The sequence below is a fragment of the Coccidioides immitis genome (assembly GCF_000149335.2).
Source record: "Coccidioides immitis RS genomic scaffold supercont3.1, whole genome shotgun sequence".
Classification (NCBI taxonomy): Eukaryota; Fungi; Ascomycota; class Eurotiomycetes; order Onygenales; family Onygenaceae; genus Coccidioides; species Coccidioides immitis.
In genome coordinates, this window is record NW_004504310.1 from 3,242,764 (window position 1) to 3,268,387 (window position 25,624).

Consider the following 25,624-nt stretch of genomic DNA (forward strand, 5'->3'; position numbering starts at 1 on the left):
TCCGCCACCACAAAAAATATGATACTTATTCGTGGACAGTTCCTTTGTGGCGCTCTCACAAAGGCTAACCACTGCCCGCTCATGATGGTCTCTCCAGCTTCACGATGTGGAATCCAAAGAAGATGGTAAAGTTTTGAGGCTTTGCAGACACAAGGTCACTGGTTAAGCTGTGCCGATCAAATCGCTAAGTTGCGGGATCTCCGCTGCTCTCCCGAACCCTAAATATATCCGAGGCGGACAGGTCGCATTTTCCACACCAAGCGCACTGGGCCCAACCAGTTTCTCACTCAAAGATAACTAGATTGTGGCATTGAAGAAGGAAAAATTCAGACATGTATGCGTCATTAGGAGCCAGATCTGCCAGGCACGAAGGCGAAGAGCTCTCCTGGCATGGAGTATGCGGGCAACGAGATTCGTCGGCAGGAGATCGAGAAAATGCAATGCAATCGGTCCCACATTGAGCATAGCAAAATAGCTTCCTGCTAGAATTCGAACGAATAAAATGACCCATAGAGCTTGTTGACGGCAGGGAACTACACAGTTCCTATATGCGTACATCGAGTGTTGCGGTCTCGAGTCGCTGAGGAGAAGGAGGCGCGAATGGAGAAGGGGAATGTAACAGAAGACATGTTGACTATCAATATACGGTATGTTCGACATAACTTCCCCGTTATATCGATGGGTTTCCCCGCTACAGCGGCACTTCGAGGAAACCCAGGCATCAAACCAAGAAAGGACCTTGAGGGCGGGAGGGGTGGTACGATGCTATTGGAGTAGAGGACTGATCATCAACTCTATTGACGAATCTATGACTGTTATCGCTGCTCTCCATGCAGACAAATCTCGGCGGCGCAGGTTCCAGAGCTGTATATCTTCAATAGAGTGAATGTCAATTTCTCGATCCCGCATTCCAGCCAACGATCTATGGATCAAAGTCGGCTTGATCGGCCATGAATGGCTTGAAAGCGCGGCATCGGACAGCCTGGAATTTGATGTTTATGATGCCATGTGTGTTGCAGGGAGGAAATTATGCGACCACATTTGCATCTCGAAAATGAAGCAAATCGACACAACTTTGTTCCCTCTCTATAAATTGTCCCTCTCTGTGCGGCGCTCATCGACAGCATAAAAGGGAAGGCCTACCCAGAGTCCTTTTCTCCTCGTCCCAAGTGTCATTCTAATAGCTCTACATCAATAGGAGTGACCCACAGCAACATTTTCACAATGGTCAAACTTCTCATCGTTAGCCTTCTTGCGCTCTGTAAGTCTGAAATATATACTCCCAACTCCATTTTGTTCATTATGCGATACTAATCTGATACAGGTGCTTCTGCTGTTCCCCAGGAGCAAGACCCTGGCAACCGAATCTGTGCGCAATGGTGTGCCGATAATTTTGATAATCCTGGAAGGATCTGCACTGCTCCAGCTGCCCAGGGCAGGGGCCCTTGCTATACCTGTGGTCCTTTCAAGGAATCAGAGTCCCAGGAGCTATGTGACGAACGGTGTCGTGATACTGATACTCATCCACAACACTGTGGAAGATGTGACACTCCAGTGAGTTATCATCCTTATTTTCAGTTTATTAACACAAAAATTTTGCTAAGCATGCATGACCCAATAGTGTTCTCAGGGATCATCCTGTGTGGGTGGAGTGTGCCAACCAGCCTGTCCTGCTGGTCGGAGTACATGCCCTTCTGGCTGCAAAGATCTCAATTCTGATCCACAACACTGTGGAAGATGTGACACTCCAGTGAGTTATCATCCTTATTTTCAGTTTATTAACACAAAGATTTTGCTAAGCATGCATGGCCCAATAGTGTTCTCAGGGATCATCCTGTGTGGGTGGAATGTGCCGAGCAGCCTGTCCTCCTGGTCAGAGTACATGCCCTGCTGGCTGCAAAGATCTCAATACTGATGAACAAAACTGTGGAGCGTGTGGCACTGTGGTGAGTTATCATCCTTATTTTCAGTTTATTAACACAAAGATTTTGCTAAGCATGCATGACCCAATAGTGTGCTCAGGGATCCTGTGTAGGTGGAGTGTGCCAACCACTCTGTCCTCCTGGTCAGAGTCCATGCCCTACTGGCTGCAAAAATCTCGATTCTGATCCACAAAACTGTGGAATATGTGGCAATGTGGTGAGTTATCATTCTTACCTTTCTGTTTCTTGATATAGAGGCTTTGCTAAGCATACATGGCTTGACAGTGCCCTCAGGGATCATCCTGTGTGGGTAGATCGTGCCAACCAGCCTGTCCTGCTGGTCAGAGTCGATGCCCTACTGGCTGCAAAGATCTCAATTCTGATTCACAAAACTGTGGAGCATGTGGCAATGTGGTGAGTAATATTCATGTGTAGTCAACACATATCAGATTGCTAATCCTTTTTCCCCCTCAAGTGTACCCACGGAGTATGCAGGGCAGGACAGTGCAGCCGCAAACATTGCCCAGGCTCAAAATTGTCACTGCTTCATATACTTAGGCTAAGTGATGGTGGAGATTGTGACACACCATGTGAAAATGACAACTGTATTTGAACGATACTTTGAGACCATTACAGGGAACCTGCAGTGGTTTTTTCGGTTGTTTGTGTTTCCTATGCACTGTTGTATTTGCTTCACCTTGCTTCTTTTTCTCTGAAAAAAACTCGCTGGCCAAGCAGCAACGAGTCAATTCAATGTGCTGGCCAATTTTTTTTGCTTAAATCAGTTATTAATTAAATGTCTCAATTCTTGCAGCCCATTGTGTATCTTCACCGTCGTTAAATCTTGGGGCATTAGTGATATGAGTGGGGTTCAGATAGCCGGAATCAGCACCTCAAAAGCTTCGTGCAATGAGGGTTGAAGCGGGGATACTTAGCAGCCCAGGTAAAATGAGAAGGTCAGCGGAGAGCCTAAGGTTGGTAGGAATGGAATCGACGCGCCTATCGAGCTTATTGATGGGATCGCGAGGAAGAGCACTAAACAGGCCCAACCCGGCAATCATGTCGCAAGGGATCAAAAGGAAGGCCTGGTAGCTTTTACACAGAAAAAAAGAAAAAGCCGCTACGGGCAAGGAGGAGATCTCTCTCGAAGAAATAGATAAAAGCAGCCTAGCTAGGGACTAAGAACAATGAGGGGATAGAGAAGAGAAGAACGATAAAAGAATATCTTCATCGCTTTGTACTTCGAAGGTTGATCCCCTTCGAGTGTGCCTGTAGGCTTCCATTCCAATGCACATTTCCTTCTGACCTCCGAAACCCGTGCTAAATCTCCTTACTAGATAAATAAACCAGCAGCCCAATGATCTCTTATAGCGATCCTTCAACATCACAATCGACCGCTTCAAACCTTCCATAGAATGCTAAATCGCGGGATGTTTTGAAAGCAGCTGCCCCTGCGATCACCTGGGGGAGGGCGTCTAAACTTCCAGGTACTGGAAAAGTTCTCAAATCAGGCTACAAGGCTGAGACACCCGTGATATCCACAGATCAAGAGATATTGCGAGGATCAGATGAAGCCGCTTACACGAAAAGAGATTGGCTTATTGTTGGGTGGGTGCATGGACGTGGTAGTATTGGTGAATCGGAGGCGTACAGCGGCCGCGAAACATCCCTGAAGTGGCCTTCCGTTCACCGTTCGAGCCTGAAATTAAGCAAAACATGTTAACGCATTCGGTCTCCTTTACTTGCCGGCTTCGAGTCGGGAAGGGATGAGTTTGGCAAATTGGCTCGTCAATTGTCCACCTTAGCCAAGGTAGGTGGCCGAGAGGACCGGAGGCATGGGTGATCTTCTGGAACATTGACAGCTAAGGTTTAGTTAACTATGCCACAAAATCTGCAGAGGCGAGGTATTGCTGCAGGGGTTGAACTTCCTAGGAGTAATAATTAGGCAAGCCGCTAGATCTCGGCTCGACCACAAATCCAAGAGGGCATTTGCGACCATCAAAGCAAATTCATTCAAGAGCTGAGTTGAAATAAAAGAAAAGGCGGGAGCAGGAATGAAGGAAAATAGGTCAACGTCAAGAACCGCTCCAGTTCGACGTCCTTCCAACACACCTGCAACCCCTAACTTATCGCCAACGACTCTGCCACCTTCAGCAAGCCTTTTGTTTTCCGCCCAGAAGCAGCGAATATGAATTGCTATGGTGCATAGTTATATTCACAGAATGCTTCCTTAATCATGCGGTAAAACTTTGCGATATGCATTTTTGCATTCCAGTGACTGGAAACTCAGAGACCAAACCCACACCGAGCAGGGACCGATAGAAGAGCTGGTCTAGAGGAGGGCGATAATGGTTACATGTTGCAAACATTTATATGATTGGACATGATGACACGTTTAGACTCTCAGATGGCCGGGCCAGTGATTGAGCCATTGAAGTTCGAAGCCAGGCTCGAAGGAATGCGCTGCCTTCTATAGCAGAATGACATTGAGAAATGGGCTCCGGCTGCCATTAGTAGCCATCAGCTGTTGGTATATCAAATGTATAGGTATAGTAACGGAAGCTCCTCCCTCGGTTTTGCTGGTTGGGATATCCTCGGGGGGGATTGACCCCGAACCTCAACTCCACGGAGTCTGGAATACCTCCTGGAGCGCTAGTATGTTTGCTGTTCCCATATCCAATCCGGTAATATTTTCGTCTCCGTTGAGGTTGTTTTGACTAGCAAGGTGCACGATTGCTGGATGCATGACAAAGCACACGCCATAGGGGGTGTCAACATTGGAAGCTTGCATCGGATCTACCCCGTGTCGCAGGGCGGTCCCGGGGATCGAGCCCTACGGGGTGAGACAGTTCTCCCTGGAATGATGGACAAATCTTGCTTCATCAGTCCAGAAGATGTTAATGAAAGACAAGGCACAGCAGCAAGCCGAGGTATCGCAGCATGCCGTTTCGAGAGCAACGGCCGCCTGCCCTGCGTCTCGGACTCGGGCAGATTCCGCCGGTCAAGCAGGTCGAGCAGTTCGGCCTCGAGCTTCAGCGACGACTCGTGATGTCATGTGAGCAGTTGGCTTCACATGCGTTTGCACTGTTTGCACTCGGATGCTCTCCGGGGTAATTTTACCGTACGGCGGCTGTCCCGCGCTAAACCCGCTTGGGCGCTCGCCAGTCACGCCGCCGCTGCTCGTCCAACGTCGTCAGTCGTCCGTCGTCCGTCGTCCGTCCACGCTGCCTCTCGGACATCAAGCGAAGGCCCTCGGAAGGATCCAGAGCGCATTTTCTCTGCATCTGGCTTGGACGGCGTGCTCTGGCCTTAAATCCCCAGTGCATGTCGGAGAAACCTACCTGCAAATTCGCAAGCTTTGGAGCCCACCGGTTCGCCATGCTCCATTGGACCGAGGATCCGTCTGCGCCAGCAACCACACAAATCATGACCGGCCATTCTCCAGAACCAGAACCCAAAAAAGAAAAATTAGTACTGTATGGCACCCCGAAAGCGTGAGCTGGACACTCCATATGTAAGCTTTCTCCTTCCAGCCCTGGGAGGTTCCTGATTCGCAGGATAATTAATCTGGAGCCCTGTTTCGGGACCTTTTCTCCAATGGTGGTTCATAATCCCGGCCCAGTTCGGACGCTTGCCGCCGTGCGACATCTCTCGAGCTCCTTGTTTCTCTTTTTCCCTTTTCCCTTATGGCAAAACGAAAAGCAATTAAGGTTATGCCAAGTTAGTGCGTTTTTTGCCTCGGGGGAACCGTCCGCAGGCGCGCATGATTTTTTTCCTGGAGAACAACCGTTGACTCATGCGGACGGATTCCTCGAGGCTATATCTACGCATCTCTGGCTCGTTTCCGTTGTGGCTTGATATCTCTTCTTCTCCCAGCTGCATTCTTGCTGTACACGTCCTTGTCCCCGTGTCTGGTGAAGCAAACACCTTCTCCAACCGTTTCTATTTTACTCGGAGCTTCTATTGGCGGAAACTTCTCTCCGTTCGTTTTCCATTTGCAGTGACGTCGTCAATGAGCCCTGTACCTCGGAATACAGGAAGAATTTAAAAGTGACCCCGTGGTCGTTGCCTCTGTTGTTTTCTCTCAATTGAAATCCCTTTTTTTTTTTTAATCTACCCACATAGAATCTCATCACAATGTCGTTGTCAGTCGAGCAGGAGGAGCAAAAGTACTGGGAGGAGGTTGAGGCCGTCAAACAGTGGTGGAAGGATTCGAGATGGCGGTATACCAAGCGGCCATTCACAGCTGAGCAGATTGTCGCTAAGCGAGGAAACCTGAAGATTGAATATCCTTCAAACGTGCAGAGCAAAAAGCTATGGAAGCTCGTGGAAGAGAAGTTCAAGGTAGAAATGCCCTCTCGGGAGACATCTCGATGACACCTGTGCGGATGATCGTTTGGCTGACGAGTTGGGTGTGAATCCTAGACAAAAACCGCGAGCTTCACCTATGGCTGTCTGGATCCTACCATGGTCACCCAGATGGTCAAGTACTTGGACACCGTCTACGTCTCTGGATGGCAAAGCTCGTCCACCGCCTCCTCCACCGATGAGCCATCACCAGATTTGGCTGATTACCCAATGGTGAGTCCACAGGCCATATAGAGTATTTTGCGCGAGCCAGTGCTGACAATAAGAGTCATAGAACACTGTGCCAAACAAGGTCAACCAACTATGGATGGCTCAGCTCTTCCACGACAGAAAACAACGTGAAGAAAGACTCCGCAACCCCAAAGAGAAACGCGCCTCTCTTGCCAATATCGATTACCTTGCTCCTATCATCGCCGATGCTGACACCGGCCACGGTGGTTTGACTGCCGTCATGAAGTTGACAAAGCTCTTCATCGAGAGGGGTGCCGCTGGTATCCATATTGAGGACCAAGCTCCCGGAACGAAGAAGTGTGGACACATGGCTGGCAAAGTTTTGGTGCCCATCAGCGAGCATATTAACCGATTGGTTGCCATCCGCGCCCAGGCTGATATCATGGGTAAGTAGCTCATCTCGCATCACACCTGCCAATCACGAAGACAATGCTGATATCCCCAAAGGAACCGACCTTCTTGCCATTGCCAGAACTGATTCCGAGGCCGCGACCCTCATCACTTCCACCATCGACCCGCGCGACCACGCTTTCGTCGTAGGCTCCACGAACCCGAACCTCGAACCCTTGAACGACCTCATGATCGCCGCCGAGCGCGCCGGAAAGAACGGTGCCGAGCTCCAAGCCATTGAGGACAGCTGGACCGCCAAGGCCGGTCTCAAGCGCTTCGAAGACGCCGTCATCGACCAGATCAAGGCCTCCTCCGCCGCCAACAAGCAAGCCGCCATCGACGCTTTCCTGCGCGAAATCAAGGGCAAGAGCAACAAAGAAGCACGCGCCATCGCGCGTCAGATCCTCGGCACCGACATCTTCTGGGACTGGGACGCTCCACGCACGCGCGAGGGGTACTACCGGTACCAAGGCGGGTGCCAGTGCGCGATCAACCGCGCTGTGGCGTTCGCTCCCTTCGCCGACCTCATCTGGATGGAGAGCAAGCTGCCAGACTACGCACAGGCCAAAGAATTCGCCGAGGGCGTGCACGCCGTCTGGCCGCAGCAGAAGCTCGCGTACAATCTCTCCCCCTCGTTCAACTGGAAAGCGGCGATGCCGCGCGACGAGCAGGAGACGTACATTCGCCGCCTGGGCGAGCTGGGGTACTGCTGGCAGTTCATCACGCTGGCGGGCCTGCACACCACCGCGCTCATCTCGGACCAGTTCGCCAAGGCGTACGCCAAGCAGGGGATGCGGGCGTATGGCGAGTTGGTGCAGGAGCCGGAGATGGAGAACAAGGTTGACGTCGTGACGCATCAGAAATGGAGCGGGGCAAACTATGTTGATGAGCTGTTGAAAATGGTCACTGGTGGTGTTAGCAGCACTAGTGCCATGGGTAAGGGCGTGACGGAGGATCAGTTCAAATAAGCGGGGATAACTGCTCTAGACCTGAGATTTTTCGTTGGTGCAGTGGGGGTGTGGTCATCATCGCAGGTGCCTTTCTTTTTTCGTTTGCATAATTAGAAATATGCATGCTGGGAGGTGGCGTGTGACCTTTTTTTTTTTTTTTGGGCCATATTCCAGACCTTTGCAGAGTCGAGATTCCTATGTTTTTCGGATTAATTACTGTAGATGTGCATTATGTACTGGGTGTATCCAAAACCAAAGGCATTTTACATATTTGAGGAATCTACTTTCCAACGTCCTTTTTTTTTTATTTTCTTTTTCCTGGAACAGGAGGTAATCATAAAACATACTGAAGTTGAAAATATTCCAAGTATCTCTGATATGCTTAAAGAGGTCCTCAACCCCTGTTTTAAGAGATTCATTGAGACAAGTAAAGGGGGTATAAAATGGGAGGAGAAAGATATATATGCCAAAAGAGGAGAGACAACACAGAGACCACAACAAAATGAAATCTATTGTCACATCGAGTAGAAAAGAAAAAAAATCATTATGCATAAGACATTATCTCACATATCAGATTACATGAAGGTAGTTTAATCAAAAGCAGAAGCGAAAAAAGAAAACAGGGGGATTCTCAAGATTTAAAAAAAATAAAAAAAAACAAGATGTAAGTAAACAAAATCTGGGGAAAGGATCAAATATTATCATGCAAATCGAAAAAAGGAAATCAGAAGTAGACAAACAAGACATGTATATCCCGGAGATGTCGCGAGAAGCAGGAAAAAAAAAAAAAAAAAGGGCGGGAAACGAAGAGCAATAGAAATCAAACTCATCTAATCATGTCTCTATTCCCTCATAAAGACTCCAATATGCCAAATAAAAGTCCTCAAAAAAAGCAAAAAATAGTGATCAAAATCCCGAATCAACAAACTCCCATGCTGCCTGATGCTGTTGATGACTCTGATTATGCTGAACCTGGCGCGGATGCGGATGCGGACGCTGAAAATGATGCAAATGCTGCTTCGCTCGCTGTTGCTGCTGCTCAATCAATCTCATCAAAACACGCTCGGCTTCGTTCAAAAGTCCACCATCGTTCCGAATGCCTCGTGCATTTCTAAAAATAATAAGACGAATGTGTTCAATAACTGACGTTAGGTCATGACCCAGGGTATTTTGCGGCGTTGGCTGGTCGAGGAATTGTCGGAGAGCAGAGGCGGTGGAGAGGAACGTTGTAATATACTGATGTACAGAGATTGGGGGTATTGGTGAAACTGGAGTAGAAAGCGAAGGATTGGTCGTAATTTGGAAAGGGGATGCTGTCGTGCGGTTTTCGTATGCCCAACAGATCAACGAGCAAAAGTATAGTATCCAATTGGACTGGAGCATCGTGAGGGGAGAAGCTGATGGCTGCTGGAGGGTCGTCGTAGGGTTGCCAAGCAAGGCATCTTTGGCGCTAACTTTGCGCTTTTGAGAAGTAGGAGAAACGCCTGGGGTGGAATGTCGCGAGTTCAGAAATGTCTTTTGAACTGGGGTCGAAAAGTGCAGATCCATACTCGCTCGACGCTGTTCCTGAATCGGGACTTCCGATTTATTTAGATCCGTTGGTCCGATTGTGCATCGCAGAACGTGCATGGCATGCCACAGTGCCGTTTTCGCTTCTGCAGCGTTTGAAACCCAAGCGTGCACCCGTTCCTTTGCAGTTTGGAACTCGGTTTCAGAAACCTTGCGGTTGAAAAGCCAGGATTCTCCGCTGACGGTCAAAAGCGCCTGGAGCGGTGCGTGCTTGGCGGCAAGGAGTGCATGGTGCATGAACCGGATATAAGACGCTCGAGGGTTGCAAGCATCATCCGAGCTGGCTTTGCCTGCGACCTTCTCGATGAATATATTCATTTTATCTTCTAGGTCGCTCGTATTGGGTAAACTCTGGCTAAAAATGAGACTAGCTTGAAATGGATCGAGATCGATTCCAGAGCCGTCGACAGACTTGATGATGCGTTCCCTTGCGCTGGAAGAGACTAGCGGGTCATACTTCTTCGCAGACTGAGCCCACTGCTCAATGTCGCTGCTTTCCCAAAGCTCAGAGCTGCAGGGGAATGGGAGGTCGACCTTTGGAGAGACTCGATATTCTCTCATAGTGGGATCCAAGGTTGACTGGAGGAATGTGGCCAATGGCTGCTGGAATAAAAGCGACTGTTGCACCTCGAGGATGAAAGCTGCTTGCAGGACTCTTCTTCGTGTCTCGTGCTCAACCCAGAATTTATGTGCTTTTCTGATGTCGTCTGTGCTTGGCTTCTGAGATAGGCTCTGGTAGGCGGCAAGCGGGTTCTGAGAAGCCCAATGGCTGTCCTGAATAAACTGCAAAATGTCAAAAAAAGAAAAATAAAGAGTCAGGGAAAAGGAGATCCAAATAAAAACTTTCTAGGCAATTAGCACTTACACTGCCATATAGAGTTCTCAATCGATGAGAAACCTTCACATCCGCTTTTCGCGACCGGTACTTGGACAGAATTTCAAGTAAGAAGACTGCCTGGATATCAGATATTCGCGAACGGCTGGTAATGGGACCTCGCTACAGAAGCTGTCAGTCTACAGAAGTGAAAACTTTCGAGTGCAGGGCCAGAGAGGGAACCCCACCTTTGACAAGATCTTTTGGCAGGCCTCTAGTAATGCCAAAGAATATTCCTGCGAGTTTGGACGACGATCGTACTGCGAACCAATAGCAACCATGGCCCCAGCCATCAGGGGACTCGGCTTTGTGGAGAAGAAAGACGACCGATGCACGATTGGGAACAACGGGTGAAAGTACTGCCAGTAAGACTCGAAACAATCCTGCCATTTTGAGAGGTCGATTATTGCCAGTCCATCATTGCCTGAAAGGACTCCGGGGGTGGAAGTAAGTTCGCGTCGTAGAGCAAACCATTCGACTCCATCCAGGTTGGAGAGGGGTACTGGTACGGCTGGGCCAGGGTCAACAACCTTCCGGTTGGATGTCCAATAGATAAGGGAAGGTTCACCTACTGTCTGGGGGATGTCACCTCCGAACTGGGTGGTAGGCAACATCTGCGGAGGCAGAGTGACGGCTGCCTCGAGGGGAGTCCACTCAGGGTAGGATGTCATCGGCGTGGGGGAGGTTGTGAGTTGCTGGGAGAAAACGGCCTCTGGGAATTGCTCGATTACGGAGAACTGAGAAGAGATGGGGAATGGACTGCTGTTCGACGACGAGCGCGAGCTGGCGGGGGATGAGAACGGGACTACATCGTCAACGTGGGCGTATGGGGTCTGGGGCACCGTATGACTCTTGTCCAGCGGCTTTCCGGTTTGGCCCCAAAAGGGGGCTGTAAATTCCCCTCCGTAACCGTGCGGAAGCGTAGAGGGAGGCGGGGCAAGTGAGGAGGTAGCAGTTGTTGCAGTTGTTGTAGTAGTTATTGGGAGAGCCCGAGGAATGGGGGTCAATCCGTGGTCTGGGAGAGGGACGGGGATGGAAGCGGGTTTGTCGGAGACAACAGACGCCTGGCTGCTCTTCCTGCGCTGGACGGGAGATGGCTTACGATTCCGTGCTTGCGAGTCACTCGAGCTATTATTATTAAAAAAAAAAGAAAAATTGCCGTCAATTATTGCGCGATCAAAACAAAGGGAAAAAGAATTTAAAAGTAATAAACTCACTGTTTCTCCATATGGCGTGTGAGCAGATCATGGCGATGGAATCCTTTTCCGCAGCCTTCCACCGAGCACACGAATGACGCCTGGGGGTTGTGGTTCAATTCGTGACGCCTACAAGAGATCATTAGCCCCTGGGATCTGAGGCGGGAGGGGGGCACAAAAAAAAAAAAAAAAAAAGGACATACCGTCTATGTTCAGCTCTGGTGAAAATCTGCAAAAGAGGAAGAAAAAAAAGTCTCAGTGACAATTCTTTTAATTTCTCTCATTTTTTTTTTTTAAAAAAAAAATCACACGCGACGAAATGAGAACAGGATCTGGCTTACCTTCTTGCAGCCTGGGAATTGGCAGAGGTGGACTCGTTTCCCCTTCTTGGCCTTGCTTATTCTGTGGGTGGCGGGAGTGTATGTGATGGGGACGGACGCCTCGAGCAACTCCTTCTCGCGTCGCAGGGTGAGCGCGACGTCCTTGGGCAGGCTGTTGGCGGTAGTGGATGCGGTGTTGGTAGAGGGCGGTGGTGGTGGTGGTGGTTGTGGATTTGCGGCCCAGTGATGGTCTAAGGGGAGTGGCTGCGGGCGAGTGAAGGGAGCGATGGAGGGAGACATGTGGAAGTCGAGCAGCGGTGGGATCGCGGAGGCGGAGTGAGCGATGGTCCTGGCGTCCCAACTGGCCTGGGCGCAGCTGGTAGCGGTAGCCTGGGAGGTAGCAGCCATTGTTCACGGAGGGCGTTGGGGAGAGAGAGTGAATCGGTGTGGTTGCTTGGAGCTAAGCTGACCGGCAGGGAGGAACAGCGGCAGCAGCAGCAGCGGCGGCGGCGACGGCAGCAAGGAGAAGGAGGAGGAGGAGGAGGAGGAGGAGGGGCAGCGGGACGAAGAAGCAGTTGGGTGGAGGCCAGCCATGGGAAGTTAAACAGTATTAATATGGAGAGCGAGTCGAAGCAGGTCGAGCGGTGCAGCAGCGAGCAGCAGCGACAGAGAGAGGCCGCGGCGGGCAAGCAGCAGCTGGCACGGAAAGATGCAAAAATAGAAAAAACAAGAGTCAACAGCCGAAAAAGCAAAGAGGCAGCTCGCCAGCCCATTGGAGATCCGCCGGCCGGACGCCAGCAGGCAAGCCCCCTGTCGAAGCCGCAGGCCAGAGGCTGAGTGGCTTCCCCCTAGTTCCCTAGTTCCCTACAAAGTTCCCCCAGTTACCGGCCTTGGGTTGACAAGAGCCATGGTACGTACTGTACCTCTTGTTTCCGGCCTTCCTCTCCTCCATGTTGAAGCTACAGCGGGAGCCCCAGGGTTCGCTCGTCCCACGCTGGGCCTCAACGTGTTCTGCGAGCCGGACTTGAAACAAAACCTAAATCGCGCCGCGCTACCAGACATGGGTCTGTTGTGGATGTCTACTACGAACTACACTCAATGTACTCTGTACTGTACACACACGCTCACTCTCCACTCAATGTACTGTACACACGCTCACTCTCCGTATTCTGCCTGTCTTGTCTGTCGTTTTGAGTGTTCTCTTTCCAGTAAACTCCAAACGCATTGTTTTTAGAACGATATGCCCACCATCACAACCCCCGGTAATCCCGTTCTTGCTAACTCCCATATTAACTAGTTATTTCATTGGGGCTGAGCGAACGAGTTGTCTGCAGTCAACCGCAATCACGAGTCGCTGATGTCGGCTTGCTGGCGGCTTCATTCGATGATATTCTACAGTAGTAACCAAACCAGTAACTAACCACCCAGTTACCGGAGTATGTATTCCAGCGTCTGCGAGCCTACCAGGAACCGCTGCAGCGATTGCCATCCGCACCGACTGTGCGCGCTGCCAGTCAACCACACACAAAACACATCCCTTCTCTCTTCGGACTGTGTGACTGCGCCGGCGGGCGGGATCGCACCTTCTTCGCCTTTCCAAGAATGTTCGATGCATTCTTCTACGGCAGGAAGCACTCACTCCAAGGGGCTTGGTGTGTGGGGTGGTGCAAGAAAGTACGAAGTGTGCTTCCTGTGCGACTTCCGTTTCGGCGCGTGTTTGACAGTCGACTAAGCGCCGGGCCCTGCCTGCCTTGCCCGCCGCCCACTGCCCAGTTACCTCAGTAAAACCCCAAATGTGCGTGCGGAGTGTTTCCTGCTAAATCTGGAACACGCCCAGGGGTTACAGCCAAGTCCCGCCTACCCCGTTTAGGCTAAGCTGGATTTCCTAAAAATAGGTGGGTGGCCGTTCCCTTTCCCCTGGGGGAAATTTTAGCGTAATGAGGTTCCCGGGTAACGGAGTTTGCATGGGGGAAAGGAAGAGGCTCTCGTCCCTCCCCCTTCTCTCTCCCCCTCTTCCCAACTCCTCCGCTCACCACTCACCACTCACCACTCACCACTCACCACTCACCACTCACCACTCACCACTCACCACTCACCACTCACCGCTCGCCGCTCACCTTTTCCTTGGGGGAATGCGGAATTAGACCCTGGAGATCCTCGCGACGACGATGCCCGCAGTGACGGTGAGGGTGAGGGTCAGCTGCCACTGCTACACGCGGCCATCCCGCTGCCAACACCCAACACGCCTCCGACTCGATCACTCCAATGTGATCAAATGTAGACAGTTACAATTTCATCTCGCTTCGGCCCTGGAGTGGCGAGTTATTAGTTGTTCATGCGGACGAGAACAGACACTCCCCTTCTCGTCCGGAGATGCGGAGCAAATACGTAGCGGCGAGTTAACTCTCCTCTGCTAAACTAAGTCATGGCTCTCGCTCCAACGCCAGCTCGGCGATCACCCGCATGCTTCCACGCTCCATCGTCACCGTCAAGCTGCCGAGCCAAGGGCACATCTCCATAAAGGGGCCAACCTCTGATCCATGCCTTCTGCAAGCCTCTTCTGTGTAATTATCTATCTGTCTCTCATGTCTGTCTGTATGTCTGTATTGCGCCCTCCCCCCCGACCACCACCTCTCCATCAGGGTCCGTAATGCCGTGTTGCTCCCGATCGCTTTCTCCGAGGCGTCATTTCCCTTCTCTTCTCGTGGGGTCCTGACTCAGATCCTCGGCTCTAACACTGTTCAATCTAACTACTTCATGAAACACACATCCGCACACAGATGGATCAATGCGCTTTTGTTCTTCCGCTGAGACCACTAACGAAGTATCCAACCGATTCCAGCCCCGACCGTCACCCAGTCGCTATCTCAATTCTTAACAGTTCGTTTCTGGGAAGCGGTCGTGCAACGCCAGTTCGACTGTGTATACCTCATTGCATCATATTCTTCAGGGTTCACCCCCCCGGCGGTAGCGAGTCAGTTAGTCTCTTCGTCTGTTGGTAAACACTCACTAGTCAGGATTCACGGTGACAGGGGTGCGGAGATAAAAAGAAGCTCATCACCCTTCAGTCCCGATCACCTTAACATAGCCCCCTTGCCAGTTTCCCCATTCCCCGATACCAAGAGAACGGCTCCGCCTACATATTTCCTAAATGGATCTTCCCCCCTCCCCAGGGGGGTGTTGACAAGGGGTTGCTGTGACGGTCTGTCGAGAATATATAGAACGCTTGTTTTGACTAAGCAGTGGCTTCTAGCCTAGAGGGGGTTTTAGTTACCCCCATTCTTCATGCTCACTGCCACAACAGGGTCTGCAGCGAAGAAGCGGGATCGCCTGGATCTCCTGACTTTGATTGGACGACGTGGTCAATACCCGTCGAGTCTTCACGGGCAAGTCTACGGCACGTCAAGCGACCTGCATGCATTAGGCTTGTATGTCCATACGCACATCCCATATGTGGGAGTCTTGAATGTGTTTTGACGGACATGCATACTCTGGAACAGGCTAATTTGCTTTATTTTTTTTTTTTTTTTTTCTCAGTCGATCTGAAACTTAACTTCCAAACTTGCAATAAGAAAATATGAAGGGAAAATAATAAATAAATTTGACTAAAATTATCTGAAATAGATGACAGACGTTCACTTTTGTCTCGTCCCACGCTACACAACAGACTCGAAGACAGCATATCGGATGTTCTGAGACTTCCACACTCCGTACCTACATACGCACATACATTCTCCATACAAAAATCCCGAACCAGCGCCGGGTTCCGGGCTCCCGAGAAAAATGCGAGTTAATTTCTAAATTAAGAAACAAAGCCACTCCCGCTTAACATTTCGACTTTTCCCCGGAAGGCTAAAACACAAACCTTTTGTGGAGTTAAGTCGTGTTAAACCAGGTTAAGTTAGGGAGTTAATTGGTCAATTAACTCGATTAGGGGAGTTAATATCGCCAAGACTTGCTCATCCCTCGTTTCGTTTCCCGCCTTGACCGCCCAAACGTCGCCTGAGACAGCCGCCTGACACGCGAAAACTGTCGGTCAAGGGATGGGAGAGCGTTTCAATCTCAACTTAACAGGGTAATGATAATATGTCCATTAATATCGCTTTCGTACTCCTGTGTACTTAACTCATTATCGGCCAGCCCTGGGAAGGGGGAAAAAAAAGAAAAGGGATTATCAACTAGAAACCCAACCACCAAGGCTTAGCTCTCGCCCTGCAAGATGTTGGTTTTATGCGAAACAACCCGCCATCCATCCCTCCCACCCCCTTTTTTTTAAAAAAAAGATGACCTACCCTGGATGGATAAGTTAGGTTTCCTGTAGGTAATGTTGCGGAGCAAAATGCGACATAAGAACACCGCACGCCAACCTGGAACCAAGCAGGGATCGCATCGTCCACTTTCAATTGGACCTTTGAAAGGAAACGAGTCGGAAATGCTGAGCCACCTGGACCACGGGGTATTGTGTTGTACTAAGTCTTTCCTGTCTTGCGAGAGAAATGAGGGGACGGTGATCTTCGTCTTTTCTTGCTCTATTTGGGCGAGCAGGTTTCGCGGGGGAACAGGTTGAGATATTGGGATTGCCCATGCAGGGGGGGGAGAAGAAGAAGAAGAAAAGGCAGGACTGTTTTTGGAAAGGTGCAGTTGGATGGATGGAGTGGGCGTTGACGTACTGAATTTTTGGGGGGAGAGTCTTGCGAATGGCTTGTTGTCGAACGGGGTGTGACTGCGCGGGATTTACAGGATCTGGTGGCGAGAAGCAGACTTTTGCTGCGAAAGATGATTTTTTTTGTTTTGATGTGGAATTGTTGTTGATTTTGGGTAACTAGTACAGAGCAGATGGGATTTTGGGGGCCTTGTCTTTAACAGAGAAGGGGGTTATGGACCGATACGACCATGATCTACAGTCAAAGCACAAAGGGACAACGGCGCGATGTGAGTAACTAAAATCTGCATTCCAGTTTCCGGAAGTTCAGCGAACTAACTACAGCTCAGCGTGATTAACCAGTGTGCTTAGCTAGATACACCTTTCGCTGTCGTGGACTGCTCTCATGCAAGCACATCCCCTCCGTCACTGATACCAGATCGCATCGTGTAACTGCTCTTCGAAAAGCCTTTCTGCCGAGTTGCGGCTTGAAGAAAAAGTTGCCAGGTTGAGCTCATCGCCAGAGCCCAAATTAACGCCATTATTCAAGTGCGGAACTCGAAGGTTCGACCAGTTTCCTTGAAAATTTTATCGACCAAGTCGCGAAGCGGTCCAGACTCCGGCGATGCGATTCTGGAGGTGTCTGCCCCGTTTTCCAACAGCAACCTGACGACTTTCTCGTTGTAATAGTACGGACGATGTTCACCGATGGTGTCTGAGCCGCCTTCAACAGAAACTTCCAAAGCGGTCTTTCCGTTGTTGGCTCTGGCGTCGATGTCCATGCCGTAACGAAGCAACATCCGCGCTACGTCCTCCAAGCCCTGTTTGGTGCGCTGTTCAACTAGCATGTGGAGAGCCGTCATTCCGCTGGCGTTTTTCACGTTTGCATGGAGGCCATGTTTGAAGAGCAGGTCGAGCATGGAGAGGTTGACGCGTTCTCCCGGCCACTGGATCAGGGTATGCGCCAAGTTCCCATAGACGCTCCCCACCGCAGGAATGCGTTCACCGTTCTCGAGGAGAACCTTAGCCGAGTCAGTGTCGTTACCCATCACGGCGCTCTCGATGGTGGTGTGTCTATGTTTGTTCGCATAGGCATCGGCGCGCACGCAGTGTTCAAATATCAACCCGATAATTTCCATGGTCCGACCGCGCCTTTCCAGATTCCTCCGCGCATATTCCATGTCCCGGGGGAAGATCCCTCCCTGACAGAGAATTTCCTTGATGAACATGCTGACCTGGCGAACATAGTCCACGTTGCTGCCATAGTCGAGCGCGAGCTTTACAGTTTCGACGTTTCCCTTGTCCAAAGCCCACCAGATGGCGGGGTGGTTGCTGGATTTCGCGTGACGACGGTACAGCTGCGGGTTCAGGAGTTCATGGAGTTCTCGGCAAGTTTGCAGGAATGAGTTGAGGTCACAGTCTCTCTCAACGTTCTCGGCGATCTGGTACAACAACTCATTGGGCATGTTCAGGAGCTCAATTGGAGGCACATTTTCTGCCGCCATGGCGACAAACAGCCTCCGCAACTAATACAAAACAGATATCAAGCCAAACAAACAGACGATGTCATAGATAAGTAAGGGTGGGTAGTGTGTGTTTGTGCCAGAGAAGAAAGCGGGATGTTAAGCGAAAATGCTCACATTTCCCCTTTTGGGCCTATTATTTGTGTTGTTGCTGTGCAATCTGATAGGCAACGCGACCTCCCAAGATACATAACAAAACAAGTATTGCTAGAAACACTCATGCATGTAGACAGCTGCATACATGCCTGCATGTCTTCTGTTATCATGGAACACTCCGGTCCAAGCATGTTAAACATGTCCACAGCATCCCAATCCCTTTCCTTTCCTTTCCTCCTCTCACGGGCAGGTGATATTGCTTCTGCATTGACAACAATTCACAACTTCACCGATCCTTGTCATGCTGCAGCTGTCTTTATGAGACGCATCACATTACTCCAATCCATCTCCGAAAAAAAAAAAAAAAGCATAAGTAAGACTACAGGGCGCATGCAGCCCCATTCCATTGTATGTAGAACTTTTCTTGCCAGACATTGTGTCCTGCAGAGCCAAGATGCAAGGCCATAACCATTGTAACACCCACACATCATTAGACAGATCCGTGGGCAAAAAAACCCCGCCTACACCACATCCTGAATATGCACATACATGTACGTATGGAGATAGTTCTATTCTAATCCTATTTGTCCGGTCAATGTTTCCAGAACTAGTTTGTCCGACATTAAGAGGAACAGGGTGTGGGGGAAAAAAAAAAGAGGGAATGATGGGGAGAGTTCAGCCCTAACCAACATGCAGACTACGGTGATCACAGGGGTATCCTAGAAACCAATTATTTATTACACTTGGATAATTCTCTTTATTTTCTTGCTGTTAGGTCGTACAGCAAATGAATACACTTGTCGAACATGTGGCATCCGGAACAGCCTTCCGAGCAGCAAAAAGAGTGTTGTTGAAGTGGGGAAAAGCAGCCTTGTCCACAGCCAACATGAATCCACAAGAAATTCAGCCCACATGAGGCTGTATATAAATTATGTACGTATGTGCTACCTAACCTCGATTCGTGGGTATTGGTTATGGTCTATGAACGCGTACCTTTATTGAATGTGTGTGTGCGTGTATTACGAGGGACCGCATGTCTGCACTGCTTTTTATCCGAGCGGTCAAACGAAAGAGGGATGTTGCCAACCATACCACCAACAGCATGATTCAATACAGGTCGTTGCGTCGTGCCAACTTTGGACGGAGGAGTGGGGATGGCAACTGATGGTATCTCAGCCGTGAGCTCCGTCCTGCTCGGCACCACCCGCGAGCACCATCCACACCAGCTCCTGACGGCTCCCGAGCATTCCTTCTTCAAGTACGCTGACGATTCACGCTCATCGTCGTGCTCATCGACACTCGCACCGACCTTGACTCTCTTCTTCACCTTTTGTTTCACTACGCCGCCCACTCCCATTATCTCTTGCCTCAAATATCCGGGACCCTCATCCTCTGCGGAATGGCCTTCGCCGGGGTGAGGACTCGGATGCTCTGAATGCTCTGCCCCCCAGTCATCGACTTCGCAGTCTACTTCGACCTCAATTTCTTCTGCCGCGAGGCATTTATCCTCTCTTCCGCACTGTACGCCCAGACAAGTGTCGCCAATGCCTGTACCAAGGCCGCCGCCCAGGTATGTGCTATATCGTGTCCGCCACGAGAACACACGCCTGTATGCGGTGTCATCACTGTGCAAGACCTGCCCGCAGGGCCGGCAGAACCAGACTTCGTTGCTGCAGGAACAGAAAGGGGAACCAAGGCAGGTGTTATGATCTATTAACGACTGTAGAGGCGCCTCTAGACATGTAGAACAAAGTCGACGAAGGCGATTCTTTAATATCGTAATGGTAGGTGGTTTCATGGCGCAATTCTACCAAGCAGTCAGTGGCCTGATCCAGCAGTAGATATAAACTTGGGCACACATGCTCTGCAGACTACGGAGGAACATCTCTGGCAATGAGCCACCATATCCCTCGCGCAGGGGCATATTTTTGTAAACCCGAACTGCTGCTGAGAAGTTTTCTGAGCGTCGTTCCTTTCTCCAAGTGAGTCATAGCGGCAACGCAGCGTTTCGCGAATCAATAGACCCCGAGAAGCGAGCAATATCTCGCGAAACTGACGACATGTTCTGGACAAGGCATGTAGGGTATTCAAATCCACACAGCGAGCGATCTGCTTTACTATCCTGCGAAAAGAAAAGAAAACTCCGAGGTTAATATCTGACACGAGGATTGTTATCAAACAAATGCACGATTTGCATACGGATAGCAGCTCAGAGCCAAAGAAAACTTTGAGCCGACGGAGTCCAGAGCTTTTTCTCTTTCTTCCCTTGCTTCGGAAGTACTCCAGTCCTCGGCACTTCTGGACTTAGTCCCACTTTCAGCAGCACAGTCGGCCGATAGCGGGACCGGCATTCTGGTGTTTTCTGGGGGACCAAGCACTGCAATATCCGCTGAGAGCAAACGCTTTGCCTCTAGGTTCTTCTGCGAAGCAAAGGCAGCGTGATCATCTTCTGCATAATCCACGAAAATCACCATCCTTGTTCCTGCAGGAGCGCGGTGCCGGTGTCAGCGGAGACTGAAGGAGCTGTAGGCTGTAAAAGGTAGAGCCTTGAAAGAAAATATCAAACTCGAGATGCTAGGCCATTTCATTCCGGAGGAAGCAAGCTGCTGCTGACCGCCAGCATTCTAGAAGAGAGTGAGTGATATCAGTTGAACGATGATGGGCCGAGCGCTAAAACCCAACCTGGCGACACTACTCTTCGAGACAGGGACTGGAGGGGCAGGGTTAGATTAGTCAGCAGAATTCGGTCGCAAAGCGGTCATTTAGCTAAGCCTAAAAGGGACTTAGCTGTATTTCTGTGGTTTCTGGAACTTACCGAATGGTATTCTGGGGACGGTTCGGCGGTTTCTGGTGATATCATTGGGTGGGGATCCATCACAAGGCCGTCCACCAGGTTGGCGTGGGGAAGCGCTCCGAGAGAGCAGCACGGGGAAACAGGCCATGTCGGCGAGGGGTTGGTCTGTACCAGTCCTACCATTCACGGCATCTCTCCGCAAAGGCATCTTCGCATTTCTTCCCCCATAGTTGACTCACTGCACCTACAGTCGCATAAGAACCCCCTCCTCCTCCTCCTCCTCTTGTGTTCCGTCCGAAGTTGAAGACAAAAACTTCCCTGAGCATCGTGCCAATTCAACAGATACCCCGGGTTAAAAAATGGGGCTGACATGTCGAGATATCTACTCGGTGCCGGACCTCCAGTTCTGCCCGTTTGCGAGTAGACGGAGCGTGGTCCATAGCACCGCCGGCATCGTGGCATGCACCCAGCCATTGGCTGCTGCTGCAGGACAGAAGATCTTGCAGCAAGGTGGAAATGCTGCTGTAAGTAGAGATCACCTTGACTGTTTGTATGCCATTACCTCTAATCACATTTTTGGCAGGATGCAGCTGTGGCCGTTGGTTCGTTTCCCAAGAGAGCTTTCCATTCGGAGAGATCGGGTCCTAATATTGAACTTTTGATACAGCCGCAGCATTGAATATGACAGAGCCCAGCTCCACCGGTATCGGTGGGGACATGTTTTGCTTGTTTTATAATGCGAAAACAAAGAAAGTCTCTGCGTTGAACGGCTCAGGCCGTGCTGCGGGGAACCTGTCCCTTGATGCTATTCGAAAGGACCTGGGCCTTGCGCAGGGCGAGACTGGAGGGATTCCCATGACCAGCGCCCATGCTGTAACAACGCCAGGTGCAGCAGCAGGATGGGTAGATACCGTTGAAAGGTTTGGCAGCGGCCGCTTGACCCTTGAGCAAATTCTAATGCCTGCCATTGAACTCGGAGAAAAAGGGTTTCCGGTGTCGGAACTGGCTTCGACTTTCGTATGTTGACCCCGTTGTTCCCCATTCAATCAAAATATATATATATTCAATTCTTCTTTTTAACCGGTTTGAACATAGTGGGAAGCATGCGAAGAGCCCATCCGAAAAGCTTCGCCAAACTTCAGAGAGATACTGAAAGCAGATCCACAGGCCAGAGATGGTGTCAGGTGCCCTCTGCCCGGTGAGCTCTTCAAGAACCCACAGCTCTCACAGACATTCCGAACTCTTGCCAAAGAAGGAAAGGAAGGTTTCTATAAAGGCAGGATTGCGGAGGAAATCGTCAAAGTCGTGAAGGACCTTGGGGGCTACTTGAGTCTTGACGATCTCGAGTACCATGTGGAGGTAGGCAGCCAGGAAGTGGATCCAATATCACTAAAGATCGACCCTGGAGAAATCGCAGGAACCAAACGTGAAGGAGGGGGTGAAGTCGAGGTCTGGGAGCATCCTCCCAACGGCCAAGGCATCGTTGCACTGATGGCTCTTGGCATACTCAAGGAATTATCACGCGCTGGGAAGATACCACATTTCAGCAAGGATCAGCACAATTCGGTTCCTTATCTCCACGCCATCATCGAGAGCTTGCGGATCGCCTTCGCCGATGCACAGTGGTGGGTGACCGACCCCGATGTCGAAAAGGTCCCATCGCAGGATCTTATCTCCCCAGCTTATCTAACCGAACGCGCAAAATTATTTGATCCCAACAAGGCCTCGGATATCCTCGATCACGGAAGCCCAGCCCATAACCACTGTGACACTGTGTACTTGGCTGTGACGGATAAAGAAGGCAACGGCATATCTTTCATCAACAGTCTCTACGGGGGTTTCGGGACCGGCATTGTCCCCAGAGGATGCGGCTTTCCCCTCCAGAACCGGGGCTCGAACTTTTCCCTGATGCCAGGCCATCCCAATGTGATTGCCCCGCGCAAACGCCCCTACCATACGATCATCCCTGCTATGATCACTAACCCACAGGACAACAACTCGTTACATACCGTCTATGGTGTCATGGGAGGCTTTATGCAACCACAGGGTCATGTTCAGGTTCTTATGAACATGCTGGCGTTCAAGGCTACTCCGCAATCAGCCCTTGATGCCCCGCGGATCTGTATTGGTGCTGGACATCCTCAGTCTATTGATAAAGTGGATCGGACTGTATATTTGGAAGAAGGAATTAGTGAGTCAGTGGCAGAAGGGTTAAGGCAGATGGGGCATCAGGTTAAGATCCTCAAGGGGTTTGAGAGGGCAATGTTTGGAAGAGGCCAGGTTATTAGATGCCACGTTGAAGATGGACAGATGTTGTATAGCGCAGGAAGTGACCTTCGAGGCGATGGAGGCGCGTTTCCCGCCCTATGAAAGACAAAAGCGATGGAAATGGGTTGCTTTTAATGTTTCGGGCTTTCCAATTCATGTGTGTGCGCGCGCGCACTTTGATTGAACATACCTTATTATTTTATTTTGTTATCTCTGGAGAAGCCAACTGCCTTGCCCGGTGGATAGTTATTTTCCCCCCTGCCCCAGTTCGCGACATGGATAGGGTTTCCAGATCTTAATTCTATCAAGCCATTTGCTTCAATGATTACCTATTTAATTTTGACAATCCTTCCAGAATATAACTCCCACCCCCTCTCAAAACACTGAACAAGGCGCAAGGATAGCCATCGAGCATGTTGCATCAGATCTTCAACTCCGCGAATCTGGTCACGTCTCATTGAGCTCGCCGAGAGATCTAGAGGGGACGGATCTGGAAAATAATCTCTCATTTCCTAGCAGGCAAACACGACATAATACCGGTTGAATAGTTATTCGCCCCAGGGGTTAATATGGACTAATAGCGCACATGAAATTAATCCTCCTTCCAAATAGATTAGATATGTCAGACGACCACTAGCACAGCTCAACCATGGATCGTGACCCGGAGGATCCGCCGAGAAGCTCGGGACGGTCCACTCGCAGGGCAAGAAACGCAAAAAAATGTTAAAGCAAATTATCATCGTTCATCAAAGGCTGCTGGCGGTCATAATTAGGAGGTAGTTGTTTATCTACATTACTCTTAGTAACGGCCCGGGGTACGGAGTAGAGCATCCGGAGCTGGCCTCCCGTCGATATCCCAATCTTATTTAACCAACTAACGACTCTGGATGCAGCACATACCCTGTAATACAAAATTAAGGAGAACTTAATCAAGCCACAAAAGTGACAAAAGTGAAGAAACCAGAGTTGATACATGACTTTGGGCAGCAAGAGAGAATGTTCTGAGGCTGGAAATATGAATGGACAAGTCTACTCTCTATCTTTTAAACACCCTAAAACCGGTTGATTTTAGACTCCTGTCACGCTGGGAGCTTGCCAGTCCTACCACGAACGATTTTTGATTTGGAGCATTGGTCTCCCATCCAGGTGCTATGGTTGGTTACTGCTATGCGTGACATCTCACGGTATTTTCAACTAAAATTGGGTCTAGGTACTCCAAAGAGACCAGAGTGCTTCCATGGTCATGTTTATTCGAGAAGGACCTGGTCTCTTTTGGGGGGTTCGGCGTACCCGAAAGGCACCCTGCCATTGAGTTCGAGGACAAGGGTCTTTCACATCAGGAAGCAGGAAAATCAACGTCATCCGAGGTTCGTGAAGATCGGACATGCCGTTTCCGAAATGCCTTAAATACCTTTCTGGGGGACATCTAGTGTAAAAGGTGACAGAAGAGAGTCAAGTGGCTTGCACTCCTAGTTAGTGGATGATTTTGAGCACCCGGATATCCCTGGTATCCAACTCATGGATACTGCTTGAGGTTGTGATTGTATTCACTACTTGCGCAAAGAGAAGGCTGCTCCTTTTCGCATACAGACGCGTAGAAACATCACATCATGGTTGATGTGAACCAAGACAATTATATAGAGCATGTAGTCGAGGATCATCTGGCTTGTTAGGGCTTTGTTTTGCTCGACTCACCTCAAAGACATCTGTTATAAGGAGTTATTTCTGGAAAAGTAGGCGTAGGAAAATAAGACGACATTTTTCCGTCTTCGATAGGTGATAAAATCAAATACTGAGGGGGGGAGTCAAGGGCACACTGCTCCCCCCGGTTGTAGACGTCAACCGAATCCGTTTTGGAGGCCCATCTAGTTAATTCGAGATATTATATGCTCCGTAGCTCTCCGCATCTGAAGCTTAGCCGAAAAGAGACGTTGCATTGCGATTAAGCGGCGGACTTGCCTACAAGACAATAGCTTCAAGGTAAGCATGTAACGATGGACTGGTGACCCTCAGGGAGTGCGGCCGCCATCCAACTGGGGCACCAGCACTCGCACCTTCAGAGCTCAAACGGGCATTTGAGACACCGTTGCACCTCCTGATTCGCTGGCTGACGATGCCAGGAGGAAGACGAGGGTCGTCAGCAAAGAGGTTGTCGGCGCAGATATAACTGCTGCTGATTAGAACGAGCGGCAAGTCCTCCATCCAAATAACCAGCTGGCCGTGAAGGTATCCGGAGCATCTGAGGGGTACTCCGTAAAATACATCAAAGGAAGAATTGTTTTCTTTTTCCTTTCTTTTTCCGTTTCAAAAAAAAAAAAAAAAAAAAAAAAAAAGAAAGGTCGAGCAGAAAGTCTGAAAACAGACCTCGATTGGACAAAGTCGGTTGCACAGCTGAGCGAGTGAGGGTTTGGCGCAACAAAGTTGGGTCAGAGAGACGATCGGCAGCCGACCCAATACCCCACCATCACCACCACTCCCACA

General features: G+C 50.1%; 7 protein-coding genes across 7 annotated transcripts; 4 read left to right on the forward strand and 3 right to left on the reverse strand.

Annotated features, from left to right (window-relative positions):
• The first annotated feature begins 406 nt into the window (after positions 1-406).
• On the forward strand, positions 407-2,649 carry CIMG_10851 (uncharacterized protein). The gene is made up of 7 exons (XM_001248219.2): positions 407-1,261; positions 1,325-1,554; positions 1,622-1,750; positions 1,818-1,946; positions 2,014-2,139; positions 2,208-2,336; positions 2,398-2,649. The coding sequence occupies exons 1-7, from the start codon at positions 1,225-1,227 to the stop codon at positions 2,533-2,535; spliced, it is 918 nt and encodes a 305-aa protein (XP_001248220.2). The 5' UTR covers positions 407-1,224; the 3' UTR covers positions 2,536-2,649.
• A 2,749-nt stretch (positions 2,650-5,398) lies between these two features.
• Positions 5,399-8,173, forward strand: CIMG_01988 (isocitrate lyase). Its single transcript, XM_001248216.2, has 4 exons — positions 5,399-6,266; positions 6,348-6,503; positions 6,565-6,907; positions 6,969-8,173. Exons 1-4 carry the CDS (start codon positions 6,060-6,062, stop codon positions 7,877-7,879), a joined length of 1,617 nt encoding a protein of 538 aa, XP_001248217.1. The 5' UTR covers positions 5,399-6,059; the 3' UTR covers positions 7,880-8,173.
• On the reverse strand, positions 8,142-12,228 carry CIMG_01987 (uncharacterized protein; the record flags this gene model as incomplete). Its single annotated transcript, XM_001248215.2, has 6 exons — positions 8,142-10,213; positions 10,296-10,427; positions 10,493-11,426; positions 11,522-11,629; positions 11,704-11,729; positions 11,842-12,228. 6 exons carry the CDS (start codon positions 12,226-12,228, stop codon positions 8,768-8,770), a joined length of 3,033 nt encoding a protein of 1,010 aa, XP_001248216.2. The 3' UTR covers positions 8,142-8,767.
• Positions 12,229-12,727: 499 nt separating this feature from the next.
• CIMG_12735 (uncharacterized protein) lies at positions 12,728-14,101 on the forward strand (the record flags this gene model as incomplete). The annotated part of the gene is made up of 5 exons (XM_004445672.1): positions 12,728-12,884; positions 13,118-13,146; positions 13,249-13,494; positions 13,691-13,715; positions 13,965-14,101. 5 exons carry the CDS (start codon positions 12,728-12,730, stop codon positions 14,099-14,101), a joined length of 594 nt encoding a protein of 197 aa, XP_004445729.1.
• A 2,906-nt stretch (positions 14,102-17,007) lies between these two features.
• CIMG_01985 (uncharacterized protein) lies at positions 17,008-18,385 on the reverse strand (the record flags this gene model as incomplete). Its single annotated transcript, XM_001248213.2, has 1 exon — positions 17,008-18,385. The coding sequence occupies exon 1, from the start codon at positions 17,965-17,967 to the stop codon at positions 17,008-17,010; it is 960 nt and encodes a 319-aa protein (XP_001248214.1). The 5' UTR covers positions 17,968-18,385.
• Positions 18,386-18,800: 415 nt separating this feature from the next.
• On the reverse strand, positions 18,801-20,729 carry CIMG_01984 (uncharacterized protein). Its single transcript, XM_001248212.2, has 3 exons — positions 20,281-20,729; positions 19,945-20,203; positions 18,801-19,888 (listed from the first exon to the last, which is right to left on the reverse strand). Exons 1-3 carry the CDS (start codon positions 20,553-20,555, stop codon positions 19,061-19,063), a joined length of 1,362 nt encoding a protein of 453 aa, XP_001248213.2. The 5' UTR covers positions 20,556-20,729; the 3' UTR covers positions 18,801-19,060.
• Positions 20,730-21,234: 505 nt separating this feature from the next.
• CIMG_01983 (gamma-glutamyltransferase) lies at positions 21,235-23,531 on the forward strand (the record flags this gene model as incomplete). The annotated part of the gene is made up of 4 exons (XM_001248211.2): positions 21,235-21,399; positions 21,459-21,477; positions 21,543-21,892; positions 21,971-23,531. 4 exons carry the CDS (start codon positions 21,235-21,237, stop codon positions 23,243-23,245), a joined length of 1,809 nt encoding a protein of 602 aa, XP_001248212.1. The 3' UTR covers positions 23,246-23,531.
• Positions 23,532-25,624: the final 2,093 nt, after the last annotated feature.

Coding starts and splice junctions, on each gene's coding strand:
- CIMG_10851 (XM_001248219.2), top strand. CDS start 1,225: ATGGTCAAACTTCTCATCGTTAGCCTTCTTGCGCTCT. Junction 1,751..1,817: donor GTGGAAGATGTGACACTCCA/GTGAGTTATCAT, acceptor ATGGCCCAATAG/TGTTCTCAGGGATCATCCTG. Junction 1,947..2,013: donor GTGGAGCGTGTGGCACTGTG/GTGAGTTATCAT, acceptor ATGACCCAATAG/TGTGCTCAGGGATCCTGTGT.
- CIMG_01988 (XM_001248216.2), top strand. CDS start 6,060: ATGTCGTTGTCAGTCGAGCAGGAGGAGCAAAAGTACTGGGAGGAGGTT. Junction 6,504..6,564: donor ATTTGGCTGATTACCCAATG/GTGAGTCCACAG, acceptor TAAGAGTCATAG/AACACTGTGCCAAACAAGGT. Junction 6,908..6,968: donor CGCCCAGGCTGATATCATGG/GTAAGTAGCTCA, acceptor ATATCCCCAAAG/GAACCGACCTTCTTGCCATT.
- CIMG_01984 (XM_001248212.2), bottom strand. CDS start 20,555: ATGGTGATTTTCGTGGATTATGCAGAAGATGATCACGCTGCCTTTGCT. Junction 20,204..20,280: donor TTGGCTCTGAGCTGCTATCC/GTATGCAAATCG, acceptor TTCTTTTCGCAG/GATAGTAAAGCAGATCGCTC. Junction 19,889..19,944: donor GTTCCTCCGTAGTCTGCAGA/GCATGTGTGCCC, acceptor ACTGCTTGGTAG/AATTGCGCCATGAAACCACC.